The sequence below is a fragment of the Brachyistius frenatus genome, unplaced genomic scaffold (genome assembly GCF_029030835.1).
Source record: "Brachyistius frenatus isolate BFR_SWC_R1_liver_20210118 unplaced genomic scaffold, ASM2903083v1 Contig_5, whole genome shotgun sequence".
Lineage (NCBI taxonomy): Eukaryota > Metazoa > Chordata > Actinopteri > Embiotocidae > Brachyistius > Brachyistius frenatus.
In genome coordinates, this window is record NW_027210604.1 from 4290544 (window position 1) to 4312239 (window position 21696).

A 21696-nucleotide genomic window follows, 5' to 3' on the forward strand; every position below is an offset into this window, starting at 1 on the left:
TGGGTGTGTAAAAGTTTTTTTTCTGATCTCGGATTACTTGTCCAGCCTTACTATCAGATCTGATATCACAGGTTTATCTTGTAGTGTTTCCTCGTATGAAACTCGCACCGTAGTTCAGTTCAGGACTTTGTTCTATGTAGACTAAATGTGCAGTGTGCCATAATACTCTGTGGTCCCTCTTTGCTCGTTTTTTTTTTTTTTTTAACTCCACCTTCATTCTACTCTTGTTCTCGCACCCATTTTTTTTTACTCCACATTAACCCTCTCCATCTCGTCCTCTGCCTCCCCCACCCTTATCAGAGTTGGATCGTGGACTGACAGAGCCGCAGATTAAGGTGGTTTGTCGCCAGATGTTGGAGGCTTTGGAGTACCTGCACAAAATGAAGATCATCCACAGAGACCTGAAGGCCGGGAACATCCTCCTCATGCTGGATGGAGACATCAAACTGGGTGAGTGTTTGGTTTAAGGGGCTGTGGTGAGATTTAAGCATTGACCCCATATTCATTATGTAGGCGTCATGATGGTGCCATTTTGTCCATGCAAACGCATGTAGATATACGCAATGTCAAAAATACTGAGTATCTCTCCTTGCAGAGTTTAATACAACGTAGGTTGTGTTTTGGGGTTTAAACAGACTTCACAATATGTATTTGTAGACCTCTCAAAAAATTCAACAGGTGATGGTGTATAAATTCAGGTCATACTTTTATAAACGCATTGTTTGAAGTTGGTCACGAAAGACATCTCTGTAATGGTGATTTAATGTACGTCAAAGAAGCACTCAAGACCTCCCAAAAGTGTGCACTGAATGAAAACCAAAGGTAATCAATTCTCCTCAAAATGAGGAAAGGCAGATCATTGTAGAACAGACTATGAAGAGGTTAAACGTATTTAATCTTTCACAGAGAAAAACATTTTACTGCCAAAAAGATGCGAGTGGAACTATTTCTGAGATAAACCCCACATTCTCGCAGCACATTGAAGGTTATCTCTGGTTCGTTGTTTCTCTGGGATACATGCATGCCACACATATACACACAGTCAGAGGCCCTGCGCCCCTCCTGTGGCGCTGTCGGAAGATCATAAGGGAACGTTGTGTGGGAAAACAGCATTCGGAGAATGTTGCATATTTTCATTTATTGGATTTTTGGAGACTTCTCCACATTCTTCACATTACACAAGTCTGAAGTCGTGGATCCAACCCAGAGGCCAGTATGTTTTAGGGAGAAAAAAAAAAAGTGTAGCTTTCCAGAAAAGGGGAACTTAACATGTTTTATGTAGGTGTCGGCTAAGGAAGTGTTGAAATTGTTGCCCAACGTTTGGATCCCCTAATTTTGCATGCACTCTGTGAAGCCCTGTTAGTTTGTACTCAGTCATGACCAATAAACCAAAAACACTTATTTACTTTATCAAAAAGTTTACTATTTCATGGTTTTGTTACACTTACTCTCTGTTTTGCTTAGTTGCAAGTGATGCACTTTGCTCACTGAGCATGTCTCGTGCTTCTTATTAAGAATCTTTTCTCCTGCATTTACATTCTTCGCCAACACACAGCAGTTGGATTTAATCACTGGGAGTTGCCTCTTTTAAAGTCAGTGTCATGACACAGACTCATTTACAGTCTTTAAACTTATCTAACTGCATGTTAATTCAAACAAGATGGCAATTAACTGTCTTTGATGTCTGTCAAAAAGCAAAACAAAAATCAATCAATCTGACTATGATAGATGGCGTTAAAAATGTTCCTCAGGCAGAACTCATAATTGCGGTTCTTCAACTTTTTAGGTCCTATTGGTCATTATTGATCTTTATTTAAACCAGTTTCAGGAATTTTAAAGGCAACGACTAACAACAAAAGCAAATCAATACAGAACAGGCAACACTAATGGTGATATTCATGCTGAAGTTTTTGAACATTATTAGTATTTTTCCACTTGAAAAGATAAAAAAAAAAAACAGAAGTCATAACTGTAACTTTATTTCTATTTGTGGAGTCTGTTAGGCTTTTCTGCTGACACACCAAATTCTTGAAGGGAACATTGTTAAACCCAAGTGGTACAGAAAATGTACTGAACTGTATTGGTATGATTTTACCAGAATATGTTTACACACCAATATTGGTTTGTAAACTCCTACTTAATGTAGAACAAAAGCACTAGATCCTTTTATTGTCTCTACAGGATGCAAAAATCCTTTCTGCAAAAGTTTAGTCTACAACAGTTCAAATGATCTGTTTGCCTGAGAAGTCAAAGATATTTGAATTGTTACTCTGCAAAACCAAGAGAGCCATTTAAGTCCCCGTAATGGTACATGCCAGTTTGTAATTGAAGCAGTGAGCCCGCTGGGTTGTGTGCAAAATCTTGGGTCCTCTGCCAAACACGTCTCTACCCCGGCCATGCCACACATAATATTCTTACTTGGAGAAAATGCAAAAACGTGTTGAGCCAAAGTGAAAATAACACCCCTGTAATCTGAGGGTTATGTCAGGGAATTCGGGCGACTTGTTTGGGAAACAGGACTGCTATAAATCCACTGATTCTGGTTTTGTGTCTCCGCCCATCACAAAGTTAGGAAAGCTTTACGAGCTACGAACTACAGTATTTGTCTACTCCAAACCTAAGGGGGAAAAACAGATTGGATTCTTTGAGAAATACTTCGGGAGATATCCTTTCAACTATTTCAAGGCCTTTTTTTTTTTTTTTGTCTCTCTTTGTGTTCTTGCAGCTGATTTCGGCGTGTCTGCGAAAAACACCAAAACCTTACAAAGAAGAGATTCTTTCATTGGAACGCCGTACTGGTGAGTACAATATTGACTGTACACTATGACATGTTTTGGTAATCTAAGAATCCACATTTTTTTCCTCTCTAGATTTTCAATTAAGAAATCATTAGAGATAAAATTGCCAGATGGGAATGTCTGCTTTGATTGATACATTATATACCTGACAAATGACACATTTCATTTCCTTGATGCGACATTCTTTAAATCACATATTACCATATAACAGTCCTGTGACATTGCCTGTATATGTGCTATCTGTATATTGTATCCCAATACAACCTGACCTATATTTTGTTCTTTGGTATTACACAATTTCCTACTCAAAGCACTTTGATAACGCTTGCAAGAGCATGATGTTGCGTATGCGTACACTCAACCCTGCACCTCAACTCAGTGCTTTAAACTGCCATTGTTGTCACAACAGTGCAGTTCTTTCACCATAACTGAACAAACCGGAAAGTTTCTCAGTGAACCTTGTTCCATAGAGTTATCCCCTATATAAACATAGTTGGGGGCAGTTTAACCATTGACTAGAACAGGTTATCATCCATCAGCACCCTCCCAGCACAATGAAAACATGACCGCGACCCCATGTTGCACAATACTGATTAGTTCTGGAAAGTGTATTAACAAGAGTTTTGGTGTTTGCCTTTCCTTTGATGATTGATAGCAAAGTCAACGAGAAAAAAGGGAGTGAATATTAGTTTCTTTGCACTCGAGTATTTATTGGATCTTAATGTTGTAAAATGATTTCAGACTGTCAAGATTATGTTGTGTTCAGTTTTATTTACCTTTCTCGTGCAAAAAAAAAAAAAGAATAATTTTTACACATGGTGATCAGATTTATTGGAAAGCCACATTTTGATACATTCAGTATAAAATAGTTAATTAAATGATAAAAGACACAATGCTTTCATTGAGGACTTTGTGTCCCACACTATGTAATGGTCCCTAAAAATGTGTACCCTTTCGTTATGTCTCCGTCTCAGGATGGCTCCAGAGGTGGTAATGTGTGAGACCATGAAGGATGCGCCGTACGACTACAAAGCGGACATCTGGTCTCTGGGAATCACTCTGATCGAGCTCGCGCAGATTGAACCCCCACACCACGAGCTCAACCCCATGAGGGTGCTGTTGAAGATCGCCAAGTCGGAGCCTCCTGCTCTGGAGCAGCCGCATAAATGGTTAGGATGCCTTCAAAGTCAATCTGAATTCAGCCGTTGCACATCAGCCAACAACTCCGTAGTATAATTTGTGCCCGTTTGGAAGAAAAAGCAGGGACATGATACCCAGGAGTAAGTGGAAATTAAAAGCCTAGTATATGTAACTTCTTTGCTCGATCAATGATTTATTAGTTATAGCATAAAATATGACGGGAGGAGTCAACAGGGTCTTGCGTCTTCCTGTCTAGATTTCACCAGGTCATTTAATGTCAGATTTCTGCACACTCGGAGTAAAATAATTTACTGTAGACACTCCATGTATCCGATTGTCCTCCCCCTCTCCGCTTGTAGTCCATTTTGTAAAATTACAGTAACAACTCAGCAGAGAGGAAAGGAGGGCCAAACTATAGCTTTTCTTCCCCTATCGTTTTATGAGTCTGAATGTTCCATCACAGCAAATTTATTCCCGCAACAGCGAAGTTATCAGGTGCTGAAAGGAGATTCGGGGATGGGGTGCTGACTCATCACTCCTGCCGAAAGCTTTGTTTTATAAAACACAGCTGTGTGCAAAAATGATCCACATGAGCCAGCAACACATATCTCGAAATGTTGATTTATGTTATATTGTAACTTCCTTTATCCCCGTTTCCCACTGTCTTCTTTTTTTTTTTTTTTTTTTTTTTTCCTCTTGTGTTTGTTTAATGCTGTTTTCTTGTATTTACCCAAGGTCGCAGGAGTTTAAAGATTTCCTGAAGAAAGCTTTGGATAAACACCCAGAGCAGCGTCCAACTGCAGTGCAACTCATGGAGGTGATGTAATGTGCGCATTTATAATCTAGAGAACATTATACAATGCTGTACATGGACATATGATGAAGCTCTTTCCTTTCTCCATCTTTATCTTGCACTGGCACACACACACGCACAGGCAGAGCAATTTAATTTTCTATTTTAAGACCTGAACGTAGTGATGTATGCCAGGGAAGGGAGCGGTGCTCTGTGAAGGACACGGGCGTGTGAGTGGGAAAGGAATAGAAGGTGTACAAGAGTGGGCAAGAAATTAAGCACTTTTGAAGTATCGTCTGATCAAAACAATTTGACGAAGGACAGCAGAGATTTTCGTCCGAGAATTAAAAAAAAAAAAAAAAATGTACTTATTGTTTCTGCCCATTAAAATCCACCTAAATTCAGTGTAGTGATAGTGAAGGGCAACTCAAATGTTTACATAGTAGTGCGCCTGGGATATTGCTAGGATGAAGCTGATGACAATTTGTCCGGCAATAAAACACTAACATGTGTGAGGATGAGCTTTGAAAAATGTTCCTTGAACTCAAGAATCCCGAGCATGAAGAATGGGAGAGAAACAGTCAGCGGGGTGTGGAATAAAGAACAAGACCAGCATCTATATCACAATTCAGAGACACGGTTTCCTGTCTGTATCCCACAGCTGAGGGAATGCCAGCTATTTACATTCCCTCCCCCTCAGCCAATCGTGTGCCTGGATCATCCTGAGCTCACCACCTCTGGCCAATTAGATAGAAGCAGAGATGAAAATCCTAGACCCGGGCCCGTTGGGAATTCTGCATGTGCTCTCCAGTGGGGGGAAAGAGACGGGCGCGGTCCATTTTTTGGTGGACGTTTTGGATGTTTATCGTGCCTGCTGCTCCTAAACGGCTGTGGATACTTGTGCGGTGATGGCGTTATAATCTGCTTTGCAGTGGATGTTGAATGATGTCAGTTTCCTAGAAGTAATTATCAGTGTATGTGACAAGTTTTAGGTCAGACTTTGCAATGCAGTCACTTACTGGAGTGAATGGATATGGGAAAATGGATGCATTAAGTGAACGGGGAGATTACGATGATTCATGGATAGGAGTGCCGGGCGTATCGGCTAAACTATGAGGCGTGTGACTGCATCAAAAGAGGAAATGAAAGCAAAAAAGTGTCATCGAGTTGTTGTTGTCATCAAGCTTTTCATAGAAAACAGGAAGTAGTTATTGGCTTCAAGCACCTTTTTTAACCTTGTTCGCTTTGTCTTTCTATCCTGCCTTACGTCCCACATGTGTGCATGTAAGGAATGTATACAAAACAACATGACGCAGTATCAGTTGCTGTGGTTGTGCGGCTGGCGGGAAACCATCTGGATGACTAGTATTCATTATGCTGAATGTAGCTTCTAGCATCTCCTCCCACATAGTTTCTCATGGAAGGGATTTTTATGTTTTCATAGCTTTCATTATGAGTTCCAAAGTATCCCTGTGATGGTCCAAACTAGTTCCCGGGAGGTCTGCAGATTATATGGAGTTAAAGGGCTTTTTGGGCTTTTTTTTTCTGCAAATAAATGAATGTAACTTTCCAATTCTGTGAGCGCCTCCTGTTAGACAGGAATCACACTGTTATTTCAAATTTTTTTGTATATTAAAGTCAAGTTTTTCTTATTTATGTCGACCAAAATTACGACTTGCTCAGCCCACAGTCCTTAAACCAAACCTAATTACAACCTCAACCCTAAAAACTAGACGTAACCTCTGAACCAACCATCAAAGATGTGACAACTGACCAATGTGTCCTCACTTTCTAAAACCCTAATCTATCCTCATAAAGACAGAAACACACACACACACACACACACACACACACACACACACACACACACACACACACACACACACACACACACACACACACACACACACACACACACTCTCTCTCACTCCACAGGTAACTCTGCCCTGATGCAGCGTCCTGCTCTGATAACCCACTGGGCCATGTTGTTCACATTTAACCTTTTCACGCTCAGCCATGCATGCCAGATCTTCAGCTTCTCTGGGTCTAAAGCAACGTGAAACCTAAGAGAGGACGTAATCTCCACTGATCCACATCTTAATCCATAGTGTCAGTAAAAACAACATGGCTAGATTTAGCAAGGCAGCAGTACTGCCAGGTTTGATTTTTTTTTTCTTTTTCCCCCCTCCTCCCTTTTAATAGTTGCCTCAGGGAAGCTGTGTTTAAGGAGCTCCGATTTAATTTGTTACAATAAACACTTTGAAGCAAATGTTCACTTCTGTAGGTATTATGCTGATACCTGAGGGGGAAAGAGAAGAGATGGTATTTTGTTTCAATCCTGTTAATTAAGTTTAACTAACAGTGCAGGTTCAGCTTAGAAGTGATAACTCGCCAAATAATCTTCCTTAATTTGGGAACATTACAGTTATAGGGCTTTTATATTAAATCAAGGATAGGGAGAGAGCTGCAATTATTATCTAATTAGGCAATTAACTGATAATGAATTGCTGACTATGTTATTAATCAATTATTGAAGCCATTTTTTTGTCCAAACATGTCAAACAGAATCTGTGGCTTGTCATTGTCTTAACAAGTAGTGAATTCAATATTTTGGGGGTCTTTAGACTCTCGGTTGGACAAAAGAAAGACATTTCAGGACTTCTCTTTTGGCTCCAGGGACAATTAACCAATAATCAATATATTATTCTATGATGCAAAATCTGAGCTTTGAGAATGTCCAAATGATGTCATTTTCTCATTGAGATAGTTAAAGAATAGACAGCATATGCACAGGAGGTGGATTTTTACTTATTTTTTCCCTTAAATTCTTGTGTCAATCTTTAAGTCCCATCATTTGTTCATCTCACTCACAGTAACACAGGTTTGTAAGGCTTCAACAGCCTGACGACTGATCACTCAGGAAGTGGTAATGTGGCTGCTTAAGTTGCTGAGCAGCTACAGATTGTGTTAATATACTCAAAATGATATAATACCCCTGCTGTATCAGATAAGGAAGGCTGAGCAGGATAAGATAATCTCGTTAACAGTTATAACTGATCATTGATGGCAGTAGTGATTGTGCAAAAATTCAAATCTATGAGTTGAATGGACGAAGAACTTAATCTGATGCCATAAAATAAAATGGGATGGTATGGACAATAACAAGACATCCAAATGTCAACAGAATACCTCAACAAAATGAAGACTTTATATTTTAAGTTATTTTTGTTATAGACAATTGCATGTGGATACAGTATACACCAGTTTAAAACTCTAATATTTTTTTTTATTCTGTTATCCATGCATTCTTTCTTTCCCCCTGTGGTCTCACACATAGTTAAATGGCACTCAGCATATACATTACTCATTAGGCAATAGCTGGCTGTTGTTTGTCACTGGAGAAGCTAAATACTTATGCAGTTCTCAAGGACAAGCCCCTGCATGTAAAACAAATATGATCTCTCACACACACACACACACACACACTCTTCATGGTCCAGCACCACTTGCAGCCTTTTCCCTTTGTCAGCTGTTCCAATTAAATTACACAGTAGTGCAAAGCATCTGAATAATAGATGATCAGCCTTTTATCCCCGGAGCACTCAACTTTTAATGTAGCTTTTTATTTCCCTTGCACTCACTCAACCTATTATTGCCTCGTTTGCACTGTGGCTAAACACACATTTTCTCTTTGGATGCTGCAAAGCTAAATATGGCAGGTTTACTTTAAGAGTATGATGCTATATTTAACAATTACATCTGGTGGGGAGGGGGTGGGGGGGTTTGTATTGTGAAGTTGCCATTGTTGTAGCGCTGCAGGAACTGGCAGGGAAAGTTTCTTAACTCTTGTTTCTTGCAGCCCTGTAGGAAAAAAAAATATGGTGTAATGAAATGCAATTAATATATTTTTTGTTTGTGTTTACAGCTCATGCTCTAACTTTTTCATGGACAGCCTTTACAGCGTCCCTCAATAGTCTCATGGTACTACTCAGACCCAGGGATAATTTGTTGCGTTGCTTATAAGGTTTCTCTTCCTTTTTTATGGCCATTAACCGAATGCTGTGTGGTGTTTAAAAGCTTATGTACGCTCAGAAAATGAAGTGTAGAATTAAAAAGTTTGTCTTTTTTTTTTGTTGAGAAACCTGTCTTGGTTTTTGACCACCAGTCATTTTGCAAATACTGTTTGAATGATAATAATAATAATCTCTTTTCTGTCTCTTGTGCCTGCAGCACCCTTTTGTGAAATCGGTGACGTCCAACCGTCCGCTGAGAGAGCTGGTGGCCGAGGCCAAGGCTGAGGTCATGGAGGAAATAGAAGACAATAGAGAGGAAGGAGAGGAGGACGATGCCTTGGAGCTCACTGTGGTACCTGCACATTTCTTTTTTTCCTTTTTTTCTGTTTTTTTAATTTTTGTCATTGTTTGTTTCTAAAAAAAAGAAAAAGAAAAAAAAGAGTCCATGTTCTTCCAACAGATTTTCTGAAAAGTCTGGTGGCTTTAATGCGTTGGGTTGTTAGACTAAACAGGATTTGAATTCACAACATGATAGTTGGACAATAAATGCTGTGATTTAAGGACTGATGAAACCCACTGAGACACAACTGACGTTTTCTTTACTAACACATGTGGATGTACTTTTCCCTCTCACTGTGTGGCCCAAAGAAGAAACGGTAGAAATAAGTATCCATTTTAGTGTCACCAGAATGTGTAATTAAATTGGAACTCGCACACATAATCACACAAAGGCATGCACTTACCTACGCATGTACCCATTCCCCCCCAAAAAAGCACACGGGCTCTGCCTATAACCATGTACACTTCCCTCACATATGTAATCCTCGCTAGTTGACCCCGCCGAACAGCATTTTTTTTTTTTGTGTGTGTTAAACATAGCCTTCCTGTCGAAGGATTGATGGTCCTTTCTGCGGAGGCCATTCACAAATCCACAGAGGACACCAGATTAGAAAGTAACATGGTATGAGAGTGAAGTTTGACAACAAGAACAAAGAAACAGAAACCGGAATACTGGCATTCACCCACACCCACACCGGGATAAATATAGGAGCTGCTTTCGGGCTTGTTCCTGTATAGGGACGACTGCTGCCTCACAACCTTTGATGGAGTCAATTATTTAAGGTCTCTCATTGTTCTGCTGCTCCATACTCGGACCCTTAAATAAAAACAGATGTTTTATGAACAGCTATAGAGGATCTGTAAAGGATCCTTCAAAACAAAGTTGCTAACGGGAAAACTGGAATGAGACAAATGTGTTGATCATGGATGGTTTTCTCCATGAAGATGAAGGTTTGCTCGCTTATCTCTTTTCTCTTCTAATGTCAAGAGTTAGCGCGACGACTTCCATATTTAGTGAGGTGAATGACTTCACTCCAGTATGAAGTTCATACATCCTCAAATCTTGGCCACATCTTAAGTGCTAAGTGGCCACTGCTGTTGTCATCTTGTTAAGGATGGATTGTAAGTCTTTAAATCATGTTTCTGTGGGTGCTGCTCTTTTTTCCATATATAGTACTCTGTAAAAAAAAAAAAAAAAAAAAGTTAAAGGCACTAAAAGCAAAGCCAGGCTGGCTTAAGAAGTAGTGTCATTAATTGCTTTTATTTATTCATTTACTTAATTAAAGTTTAGTACTTTGTAGTTAGGTTGTTCCAAGCATGTTAGGAGAACTTGTCACAGTTCTTTTGAATTTGGAGTTAGTCTCCAAATGCTTTTGTCTCTTCATGTAACTTGCTGACTCTAATGTTGAGTGCAGGGGTGGGGGGGGGGGGGGGGGGGCATACTATACTATAGGACTCCTTGTTCAATGAAGATAGTTCTTTATGAGTCTGTATGCTTGGGGTCTTTGTCATGCTGCAGGGGGAATGTGGTATTGCAAAATGAATAAGACTCTACACATTTAAACATCTAAAACCTTTGTAGAGCACTGGACCGTGTGTGTCCAATTTGCAAAGAAGAAGGCTCCGTTGCTGCTTTAAGAAGACTTTAAACTCATAATGTTAAAAATTTTTTTTTTTTTTTTTCACGAACTGTGTTAATATGCTGCTTTAGAAAGGATGTAAGGGTGGCAACATGTTAAATGAATGTAAATACCTCGCATTCTCTACAGTAATGGTTTGTTTAAAAAAAAAAAAAAAAAACGTCAACGGCCAAACAGATCAGATTTCTCTGCTAACTATGATTTCACTCCGGTTGTTTTCTCGTCTCTTTCGGCCTGGGTGCCCTCGCTTCCACAAACATAAACTCCCGCTTGTTCGGCACACGGCAACATTTTTGACACATACGGTTACAAAGTACTGAAAGCCAGCCAAGCAGTTGGCCGAATGTTTATCTCTTCCTGTACATCATGCACAGCCAGACGGAAAGTGTTTGCAGAGACATTAGAGAGGCTGAGCCTGATTGTAAAGATGCCTGATGGCATTGTTTACCTCCAGTGGAAGTGGTATTTCAAGATATAGAGTTGTGGGACAGATAAGCTGTGAATCTAATTAACAAATGGCATCTTGAGTGTTTTTTTTTTTTTTTTTTTTTATAATTACAGACCATCAGATTCTAGATTACACACGCGATTAGATTCAAAGTTGTAAAAAAAAAAAAAAAACTTCTGTTTTGTACTGTGCACTGCTTCATTTGTTAGGTGTTCATCAATAACCACACACATTGGTGGGTAATTGTGCCATTTAGAGCTCTGATCAACACGGGCTTTTCGCCTCTGTAATCATTAACGTACTTATTTCAGTCTAAAGCAGGAATGGCTGCATTCCTACCAAACCGAAGGTTAAAATAACTTCACTGAAGGTGGGAGGGCCTGAGTGACTTTATCCGTTAGCATTTGGACTAAAAGCAAAGGTTGAAAACATTACCATTTGGGAGTGCACCAACGTCTTTACAGCCTCTGATGTTTTTGTCACTTCAGTGCATAACAACACCTCTCTGTTCTTTTAAGCCTCCAGAGTCTCCGGGTAAGGAGCTGTGCCAGATGAGTCAGACCAGTTTGGAAAGGGACCCGTCTCCGGACACCCCGAGCCCCACCACACCCCCTCCGACCGCACTGGTACCTTTACCAAGCAAGGAGGCCGAGCCGGAGGTACCAACAGAGGAGCAGCCGGGCCCCGTCAAGGTGGTCCCTGTTCCCCTGCCGCGGCAGCATCGCCCTCCAAAGGATCCAGAGGAGGTGGGAGACAAACTGGCTGATGAGGTCATTCTTGAGTCTGAGAAATCTGAGAGCGAGGCCTCAACCAAGACTTCCAGCTCAGACTCTGGCATTGAGGATGGGAAGAGCTCTCCCACTCTGGAGGAGGATAAGGTGCTCTTTTGAAATTTTAGACTTACGAAATATTACCGCGTCTGCTGATAGATATTCTTAAAGCTTTTAACTGTGGCGTATTTAAAGATGTTTTTAGTGATGATACTGAAATTCCTTTTTAAGGTTGTTGTGGAGACCCCCGAAGCAGCGCAGCCACCGTCTCACCCCCAACCCGAGGCCTCTGAGGAACAAATAGACATCATCATGGACTCGGCAGAGCCAGAGGTGCCAAAGATCCAGGTGACGGAGAAAGAGAGCAACACTGTCGCTAACGGAGACTTGCCAAGCCCCAGTCCTACCGTCACCCCTACACCCGCCCCCGCGCCCTCTCTGGCTCCCACCCCAGTGCCTGCACCCCATTCTGGCCCAAACGGCAGCCTAACCGAGGGCACTGCAGAGCGGACATCGATAGGAGGAAGCGCCGAGACCGTCTCGCCCTATATCAACGGAGGGATTATCAACAAACGGTACTCTTTTTCAGGCAGCATGGCGTCCGAGAGCATGGACCTATCGTTCCACAAGGAGAACATCTCCATGGGTGCCAGGGTGAGTAAACACAAAGCCAACTTGTATCTCCTTGAAGAACTGTATGTCACCCTCTTTTTTGTTTTGATCAACTTGATCTGTTTTGTATTAATATTTCATCAGTCTTCTTATTTAAATGCCAAGTAGGAGCCTCATAACGGTTTGTTGAGGCATAAAAGATGAATGACCTCAGACATATCCCTCATTCACTAAAGTGTTTCAGTAGGACATGTTTTTACAGTGAAACGGGCCGGTTTATAGGCGTTTAAAGACGTACACGGGCAGCTCCCTGCCTCTGCAGAAAAACCCCTCCTTGGAAAAACTATTTTTCTGCAGCCATAGAGGAACTGAACGTGCATTGTGTTGTGTTTTGGGGTGTGGGCGTTAAGCATCAGAAACAGACGGGCCGCCTGTCTCCCGTTTGGCCGCACATCGCGTTTGCAGAGAATGCACAGAATGATGCAAATTATTGTTCTTAAATACCGATTTTTTTTATTTTTTTAACCGATTACTATTTGTTGTGTGTGTGTGTGTGTGTGTGGATTATTTTTGTAAGTCTGGGCTGAATTTGGGAGTAAATGGAAATGTGTTTTTAAATTCTATCAGCCTAAAAAAAATTCAAAGTGTTTTTTTTCTGAACCCACAAAGGGCAGTTTATCTCAACTTAACAATCGTGAAATTTGTGCTGACAGTCCTAGTGATGGAGGGATTTTGGAAAGCTAGACGCTGGAGAGGAGAAGCCAAACATGCAACACTTTCCATTCATCAGGACTAGCGGTGCCCTTTTGTGTGGGCACAGTTTAGCATTCACTATTGTGAATGGAAGTTTCTATGCAGCTCCATTGTCACCGAGTCGCTTCTGGAGCCTTATGGACTGAAATCCCACTGACTGTGCGCACGGAGCCGTGTCTGTTCGTGGCATGTTAAGTTTTTCCAGAACCGATTATTCAGCGGGCGAGTCCTGCCTGCAGCCGGCGGTGACGGAGAATGGACCGTCTTTGTTTTAGGGTGGGAGAAGAGGGTCCGTTTGTGCACAAGGGCGAACGATTGAGAACATCAGTGTGTGCGTGTGCTCGCGAATTCGTGTGACCGAAGAGTTGACGTATTGCCTCGGAACGCAGCGAATATGTCGACCGTCCTTTCGGTCACCTGACGATAGGGCCGGTGTGTAGCTACTAACTTATCGCGCAAGTGCGAAGATTGATTGCTGCTGTAAATGTGCAAGTTTAGTAGAAAGTGAATCGGCGCAAAAGAAGCGTCCAGTAGCTGTCGTCCGTGACTGGAGCCTCATACGGACTGAGTGTATTTGCTCAGCTGGGCTGACTTCGTGAGGAAGTTTTATTAGAGAGGGCAGCAACTCTCTCAAACCAAAATGACTCCCTCTCCGCATGGAGAGAAGCTTCCTTGGTTCTTTCTTTCTGTCCTTGCTCACTTACTTTGATAATCCCTTTCCTTTCCCCTTTAGTCATTTACTCCCTCCAGTATTCTCCTCTCCTCTCCTCTCCTCTCCTTATATATATAAACTATTTATAAAACAGGAAATGACGACATCCTGGACTTCAACTGCCCAGTGTTTGCCGAGTAAACTCCACCATATCAGTTTAGTAAATAGTGTCGGCGGAGGCCGATTTTAGATTGGGAACACTGGAAATGTAACAACACATACATTCTCAGTTAATCATGACATTTGTTTTTGCCTGATCAATTACAAGGTTAAGCGACGCATGTTTTACCATTTGTTATGATTTAAAGGTCAGAAAGATATCGCTAGACATGGTTTTATTTACCTGTAGTGCATCTCTAATAGAGCTTTTAAAACTTTGAAGAGGCCCATGACCAGAAAGAACCTTGAAACCATTCCAGGTACTGGCATAATCTTTTTAGATCGGACATTTCACAATGTGAAAAGCTCCCAGTTCAGATAAATACGCCTTCTGCCCTGTATTGTTGTAAAGAGTTGAGGAAGGTTGTAGCCAAGTCACATTGTCATTCTTGGCAGATCATACCATGTTGTTGTGATTTACTTCCTGCTTGGCGCTCCCCTTTGCAGTAGAACCTGATGGACAGGAATAGTATTGCATTCGTCAACACAAACACACATTTGCCTTTCCCACCACCAGATAAAAACGATACAGATACTTAAAAGGAAAGTTGTTTCAGATGGAGCTGTGTGAAATCTGTTTATCTCCGCGTCATTAGGTTTGAAGATTGAAAAAAATGATCTGGGGGTTTGGAGCCTTATCAGACCTCTGGAGGCATCTCCGTAACTGCTTGAGGCTAGCATAGCTTGAAGCCTCAAGCCAGAACAAACTTTTCAGCGGATAGTTTGCATTGTGGGTAATGTAGGTGGCAGATTTGATCAATGAAGAAAAATGATCTCTACTTGAGTTCGGCATTTCTTTTGAAAACTCACTAATGTCTGATGACTTCAGTCTAAATTGGTGGAACTTTTGAACTATTATCCAAACTACAAAAAAAAAATAACCTGCATGTGCACAAGTATTACACTTCCTGTTCAAATCAGTCAAATGTGATTCTTTTTTTCTTTTTTTTTAATCTTTGACACACTCTGTGTGCCCATCAGGACTTTTCGAGTAAAACTCTAAAGCGAACCAGGAAGTTTCTTGTTGACGGTGTGGAGGTGAGCGTGACCACCTCCAAGATCATCAGGGACGATGAGAAGAAAGACGAGGAGATGAGATTCTTGAGGTATGTGGAGGACTCGGCACAAAACACGCAGTCAGTACACGAACCTAAATATATATATATCTAGTACTAACCATTTAGATGAACAGTGTTTCCATCTAGTTTTTTTTATTCATCTTGAAATGAGAACCATCCTCTGTAAATGAAGGCTGTGGACTCTTGAGTCTGTTCATTCCTCAGCACAGAGTCTGTACTGTGATAAAGGGCCTGTCGGATGTTACTTTTATTCCGCCTCCTATTTAAGGCATCCTGCTCTTTTTTTTTTTTTTTTTTTACCTCTTGAGATTTGAGAAGACAAATAAACAAACTGTTGTGGGAAAAAAAAAGTCTAATTTAAACTCCCGAGTTTAGAGAAAACTAAACTGTCTGGCGTTAACTATAGGTCAGGGTTAAGATTAGGTTTTCTGTATTTGGTGGAGAGATCCCAGATGCTCCAGCTGAAGAATACATGCAGTTTTGTGACTGTTATCCAGTGACAGAAGTTACTTCATAGAGTACGTAAAAGCGCTCCACATTGTCTCTGAAGCCCTAGAGAGTTTGTGTGTATTACTCCTGCCATCTAGTGGTACGAATATGACACTACAGCGAGGTAGATTACAGGAGTGTGATGTGAATTTGAACTTAAGTTCACGGTATTAACTTTGCATGTTTTAAGAAGTTGATATGCTGACGTGTTTTTTTTTTTTATCCTTTTTTAGACGTCAGGAGCTGCGTGAGCTCCGTTTGATGCAGAAGGAGGAGCACCGCGCTCAGGCTGTTCTGAACGACAAACTGGAAACACAGAGGGAACAAATGCAGAGACGTTTCGACCAGGAGATGCATGTCAGTCATAGCTACATGCTAAGTTGCCACTTAAGTACACCTTGTGACATATAATGCTATCCAAAAAATATACATATATATATATATATATATGTTTTTGAGACTTTGTCAGAAAGTTTTTGTTTGCGGTGCAGTCAAATTAGTTATTCAAGTGGATGACTGACAGGATCATGATGTATTTGTGGTAGATTTTTTTTTTTTTTTTTTTTTCATATGTAACTTAAAAAAAAGGAGTAGAATGGGGCTTGTTTTATTTGGACCTAGAACGATTGCATGCTTGTTTCCTATTGGTTTGTCCCAGGCCAAGAAGAAGCACTACGATGTGGAACTAGAGAATCTGGAGAAACAGCAGAAGCAGATGATTGAAAAAATGGAAGGAGACCACAATGTTAAACTCAAAGAAGAGACCAAACGCATCAAAGCAGAGCAGGAACGGGACCACTACAGGTTCCAGGATCAGCTAAAACACAAGAAAAAAGAGGTACATTTGAAAGTAATGTGCGCGTGAAATCGCCAACCAGTTTAACCTTCTTGCTTTCATTTGTCAAGTCTGGTTAAATCATTGAAAGTATAGAAGGGTCAAACAAAGCTTTTAGTCTTTTCCCTTAAGAGACTGCACGGTCATATAGGTTTATGTCCAGAGTCACATGTTGCTTGAGGTCTGATGTGTCCGAGTTTGAAGCCCTGACATATGCCGTCTTTAGGTAAAACATTCTGTTGAGAAGCTGCCCAGAAGTCAGCGTAAAGAATCCCTAAAACAGAGGATGAATTCCTTCCAAGAAATAAAGATAAAAGAGGTAAGTTGTTTTTTTTTTTTCTTCAGCGTCTTGGTTGGGCTCATGGTATTTTCTTGCCTACTTTACCTGACCCAGAACTGCCCAATAAGTTCCGCTCTGCACCATAACCCTCGTGGGAATATGTTGCATCTTGTTGTAACCATTCACACACACACTCTCTGTGGTCTCATCTTTCACTTTGGTGTGGGTTCAGGAGGAAACATTTTTGACAACTCAGAAGAACTACCTGGACACCACGCTGAAGAGAATCATCACCAATAACAAGAGAGAGATTGCAGAGATGGAGAGGGAGTGCCTGAACAAGAAGCAAAACCTAATCAGAGGTACGATGTCTTTTTAAACCAACACTAGACTTGATCACAATGATGACCCCGAAGACTTGCTGTTCTTAGCCCCGCTCTCGTGCGGCGGGAGATTACATTTATATTGTGAACCCATTGTGCTTGATGACTTCAGAGCGCGAGGCTACCATATGGGACATGGAGGAGAAGAATCTTTACGAGAAACACCAGTTAATGAAGCAGCAGTTGAAAGATCAGTACTTCCTCCAGAGGCATCAGCTTCTCAAGAAACACGAGAAGGTAATTCACACATTTTTTTTTTTTTTTTTTGCGTCTTCCTTCTCACTGGATTTTCCAGGTGCGGCTAAAACGTGTTTGTTCCGCAATTCAACCTTTTATACCTTGTGTGTTTTTTTTTTGTTTTTTTTTTCTTTCTCCCATGACACCGCAGGAGCAGGAGCAGTTCCAGTGCTACAATCAGCGAATGATCGAGATTCTGAAAGCTCGGCAGCAGCAGGAGAAGAGCCGGCTGCCCAAGATTCAGCGCAGCGAGGCGAAGACTCGTATGGCCATGTTCAAGAAGAGCCTCCGCATCAACTCGACAGGCAGCGCCTCAGAGGACAGAGAGAAGATCAAACAGGTGGGGCAGGAGAGGTGTCACGCACTCCATATTTAAGCACCGGGTTCATTTATTGAGCAACTCGCCCTCCCTCTCTGCGGCTCTTTTAGTTTTCTCAGCAGGAGGAGAAGCGGCAGAAGGCGGAGAGGCTGCATCAGCAGCAGAAGCACGAGACCCAGATGAGAGAGATGATCGGTCTGTGTGAAAGCAACATCAGAGAGCTGCAGCAGCTACAGGTACATTTCTTATCTTTTACACAATACATTTTTTTTTTTTTTTTTATTTAGCTCTTGTGGTTTGTTACACAACTCCCAAGATGCATTTCTCCATTGGAGTTTTAAATTTTTTTATTTTTTTTTAATTATTATTATTATTATTTTTTTTTTATAGGACACACTAGTGCGCCGAATTGGCACAATAACCAGCCGCAGTTGCTAATAAGTTTGTTTTGGGTTCCAGAATGAGAAATGTCACCTGCTCATCGAGAATGAAACTCAGAGGCTCAAGTATTTGGACGAGCAAAACAACCAGCTGTTGAAGGATTGGAGGGATCAGCTCAAGCCCAGAAAGAAGGTACAGTTCTCCTGTCACAATTTGTTACACAAAAAACAATTTCAATATCTACACCCAAAAAAAAAAAAAACACGACACGCGTTATATTCACGTTTTACATAATGAAATTACAAAAGTGTGCAAGAAGGCTGACCAGGAATCCGCATTAAAAGCGCCACTGAAATGTTAATCGGTGTGGATTGATACAAGAGAGAGCTGCCCTGGCTCCTTTCGACATATATACATATATATTTATTATTGGCTATGTCTGTGTTGCATACATTTTTTTGTTTTGTTTTTACCGTAAATGTTCATCTTTAAAATAAGTAAAGAATGCAAAACATATTGAGGAATACAATATAAACAGTCCCCCCCCCCCCCCCCCATCTTGGTACTAAAATATTCAACCTTTAGATGTATGTAAAATTGGATAAATCAAATGATTCATAACGCCTTACCAATCGCTGTTGGTGTTTATGTCTTTGCACATCAACAAGGTTTTCATCTTGGTGCTGTAATTTATTATACATATTTTGGTTTCCACCCTCACAGGCCCTAGAGGATGACCTGAACATAAAGAAAAGAGAGCAGGAGGCTTTCTTCAGGATGGGCGAGAGTTCCGATTGCCCAAACCCCAGTTCCCCCAATAAACTCTCCAAATTCGTGCCTTACCAAGACTCCTCTACCACATAATAACAAGATGCTGTGACATTGCACACACCATCATCTCCTGCCCACTTTTAGAACCAACACACAACCCAATCGTCTGCCGCCTCAGTTTAAATTTGCTTTGCCAGTAATGGCAGCGAGTCTATCCCTCCGTTAGGTTTCTTTATTCTTTTTAGTGAATATTTATGTTTTAAATCATGTTTTGAGATTTTTTTTTTTTTTTTTCCCTTCGGAAAAAGGTTTTGTATTGTGTTCGTGTGCTTCACTTGACTCGCACTTAATATCCCAAACGGGGTCTTTATTTCCTTTTGAGTCCCCTTCCGATTGCTCACCAGTGAAATATGAGAATAATATGATACAGTGGCTGTTAATTTTAGTCAGTTGAAGATACCAAAGTAAATAATCTGTTTAATAAGTAAATATTAAAGAAAATACTTTTCATTGTTTATTGTCCAAAACCCTGGGCCAGGGATTTTTGTTTTAACTGACAAAAAGGCTAAAATATGAGTACTGGTGAGGCAGTAATTATGCACTTTTCAAATCTCAATCTCAAATTATCAGTGCTGTCTTCCAAATATGACCAAAATGTAATGATTTCCTGACCTTTATTTCCCCATTTCTCAATGCCATGGTCAGTTAACCTATTTGTCAACATGGCTGCCAAAATCTGTTTTTATTTATTTCTGACTAATAAAGAACCGCATTGATTTATCACTGTAAATGTTAATTTAGACATTTTCTTTCTCTCTTTAACCAATGCCCATGGTATGATGGCCTATAATTTTGCATCTTTTTAAAAAAAAAAAAAATGGGGTGAGGCTGAATCCAAAGTTATTAGAATTTATTGATTTCTCTTAAATGATTATTTAGGAATTTGATTTTAACAAACAAGGGAAGACTACTTGCTTTTCACATTGCTACTGGTTATTTTCTGTTGTATTTTTTTTTTTTTTTTACTGTAAAATCAGTAACACTGGATGGGAACTGACAAAGCCAAAGCACATTACTGTTGTTTTTTGAAGGATGTTATATAGGTGATTTAAAAATATATTAAGTGACAATTGCTATACCGTGTGCAGTAAATGAACTGCCTGCTAACCAATGTGCAATATTACATGTATGTCTTTGCTAAGCTTAAAGAGGTTTATATTTATTAAACTTTGCCTTCCTTTGCACTGAGAGGGAGAATAACACGAAGACTGTAACTCCACAACCAGATCTATCAAAGTTATTGAAAGAAACATATTTGGCTAAAAAATGATTCAATTCTTTATATATTTTTGTATTATTTCAGAAGCAATAATTGAGTGGTTTAATTTCTCAAACGATCTTTTGGGACATAACGCTGTATATACTTTTTAAGGCGGTGCAAAAATTCAGTCTGCTGTAAGATGCCTCTCGATGTAACCTGTTGCCTTGTTAATTGAGACAAAGTCTTCTTTTTTTTTTTTATAGAGCAGTTTGCCCTTAATATTTACACTGAATAAGGTCAGAAATCAGGTACAGCTTTAATTATTTTCTCTTCATCTCCATCTCAGAAGTATTTTAATTTATTGTAAAATGTTTCTGTCCTAATGGCTCCATCTATGTCTTCCTCTCTGCCTCAGTTTACTTAACATTATTTGTGTGGAGGGATTGCGAGTGTGAATGAAACTGTATCAGAAGGAACACTGTTGTAAATAACTCCTAATAAATGCAGATTTTCAAATTCATGGATCAAGGTGGACACTCTTTGCAATAGAAGCAGCAGTTCGGTGTCGTTATGAACACATTTAGGCCATTTTTTTTTTTTTTTAATAGTTCATTGAATAGAACGATTTGGGGGGGGAAAAGCAGGGAGAAAATATTATATTTATGTAATATATATTTATATTTTGGATGACATTATGGTTTGACTTTTTGATATTTTTTACGTCATAATATAGTATGACTTTTTTTAAAAAATATTTTGGATGACATACCATACTATGATATTTTTGGGATATTTTGGACGACATACTATTCCAACTTTTTTTAATATATATATATTGAGCAACATACCTATAGTAATTTCTTTATTATTTTGGGCAACATACTGTAGTATGACTTTCTTTATATGTTAGAAGAGATACTATAGTATGAAGTTTTTTTTGAGATTTTGAATGACATATACTCAGGGTTTTCAAAAATATTTTGGATAACATACTATACTGACATTTTTTTTAAAATATTTTGACTACATACTGAACTATAATGTTTTTTTTTTTTTTTAATATTTTGGATGACATACTATAGTATGGCTTTTATTTTATATTTTGGACGGCACACTGTACCATGACATTTGTTTGATATTTTGGAAGACATAATATAACATGACTTTTTTTATATTTTGGACGACATGATATACTACGACTTTTTATATTTTGGACAACATTACTTCTAGGTATTGTTTTTAATATTTTGGACGACATGCTAAACTATGAAATTTCTTTGACATTTACTAGCCTCAACATGCTGTAGTATGATTTTTTTTTTTAAATATATTGGACGAGATATTACAGCATTACATTTTGTTTGATATTTTCTTTAAATCTGGCACAAATGTTCACTTAGATGCAAGGATGACATATACACATTTTGGAAGTCAAAGGTCAATATGAGCTCACATCCGTCCTCATCTTGCCAGTTCATTCTCTA

At 39.8% G+C, this 21696-nt stretch overlaps 1 protein-coding gene across 1 annotated transcript in view; it reads left to right on the forward strand.

The window, feature by feature from the left end:
- stk10 (serine/threonine kinase 10) overlaps positions 1 to 20732 on the forward strand; it is a 39043-nt gene extending 18311 nt beyond the window's left edge. Inside the window, exons 4-20 of the mRNA XM_069717825.1 lie at positions 301 to 450; positions 2726 to 2798; positions 3773 to 3967; positions 4674 to 4755; positions 8962 to 9096; positions 11690 to 12049; positions 12173 to 12595; positions 15159 to 15283; positions 15979 to 16102; positions 16404 to 16583; positions 16807 to 16899; positions 17093 to 17222; positions 17356 to 17480; positions 17632 to 17820; positions 17910 to 18035; positions 18259 to 18372; positions 18904 to 20732. Coding sequence (XP_069573926.1) covers positions 301 to 450; positions 2726 to 2798; positions 3773 to 3967; positions 4674 to 4755; positions 8962 to 9096; positions 11690 to 12049; positions 12173 to 12595; positions 15159 to 15283; positions 15979 to 16102; positions 16404 to 16583; positions 16807 to 16899; positions 17093 to 17222; positions 17356 to 17480; positions 17632 to 17820; positions 17910 to 18035; positions 18259 to 18372; positions 18904 to 19044 — 2765 coding nt within the window. The 3' untranslated portion in view covers positions 19045 to 20732. The remainder of the gene's footprint in view (positions 1 to 300; positions 451 to 2725; positions 2799 to 3772; positions 3968 to 4673; positions 4756 to 8961; positions 9097 to 11689; positions 12050 to 12172; positions 12596 to 15158; positions 15284 to 15978; positions 16103 to 16403; positions 16584 to 16806; positions 16900 to 17092; positions 17223 to 17355; positions 17481 to 17631; positions 17821 to 17909; positions 18036 to 18258; positions 18373 to 18903) is intronic.
- Positions 20733 to 21696: the final 964 nt, after the last annotated feature.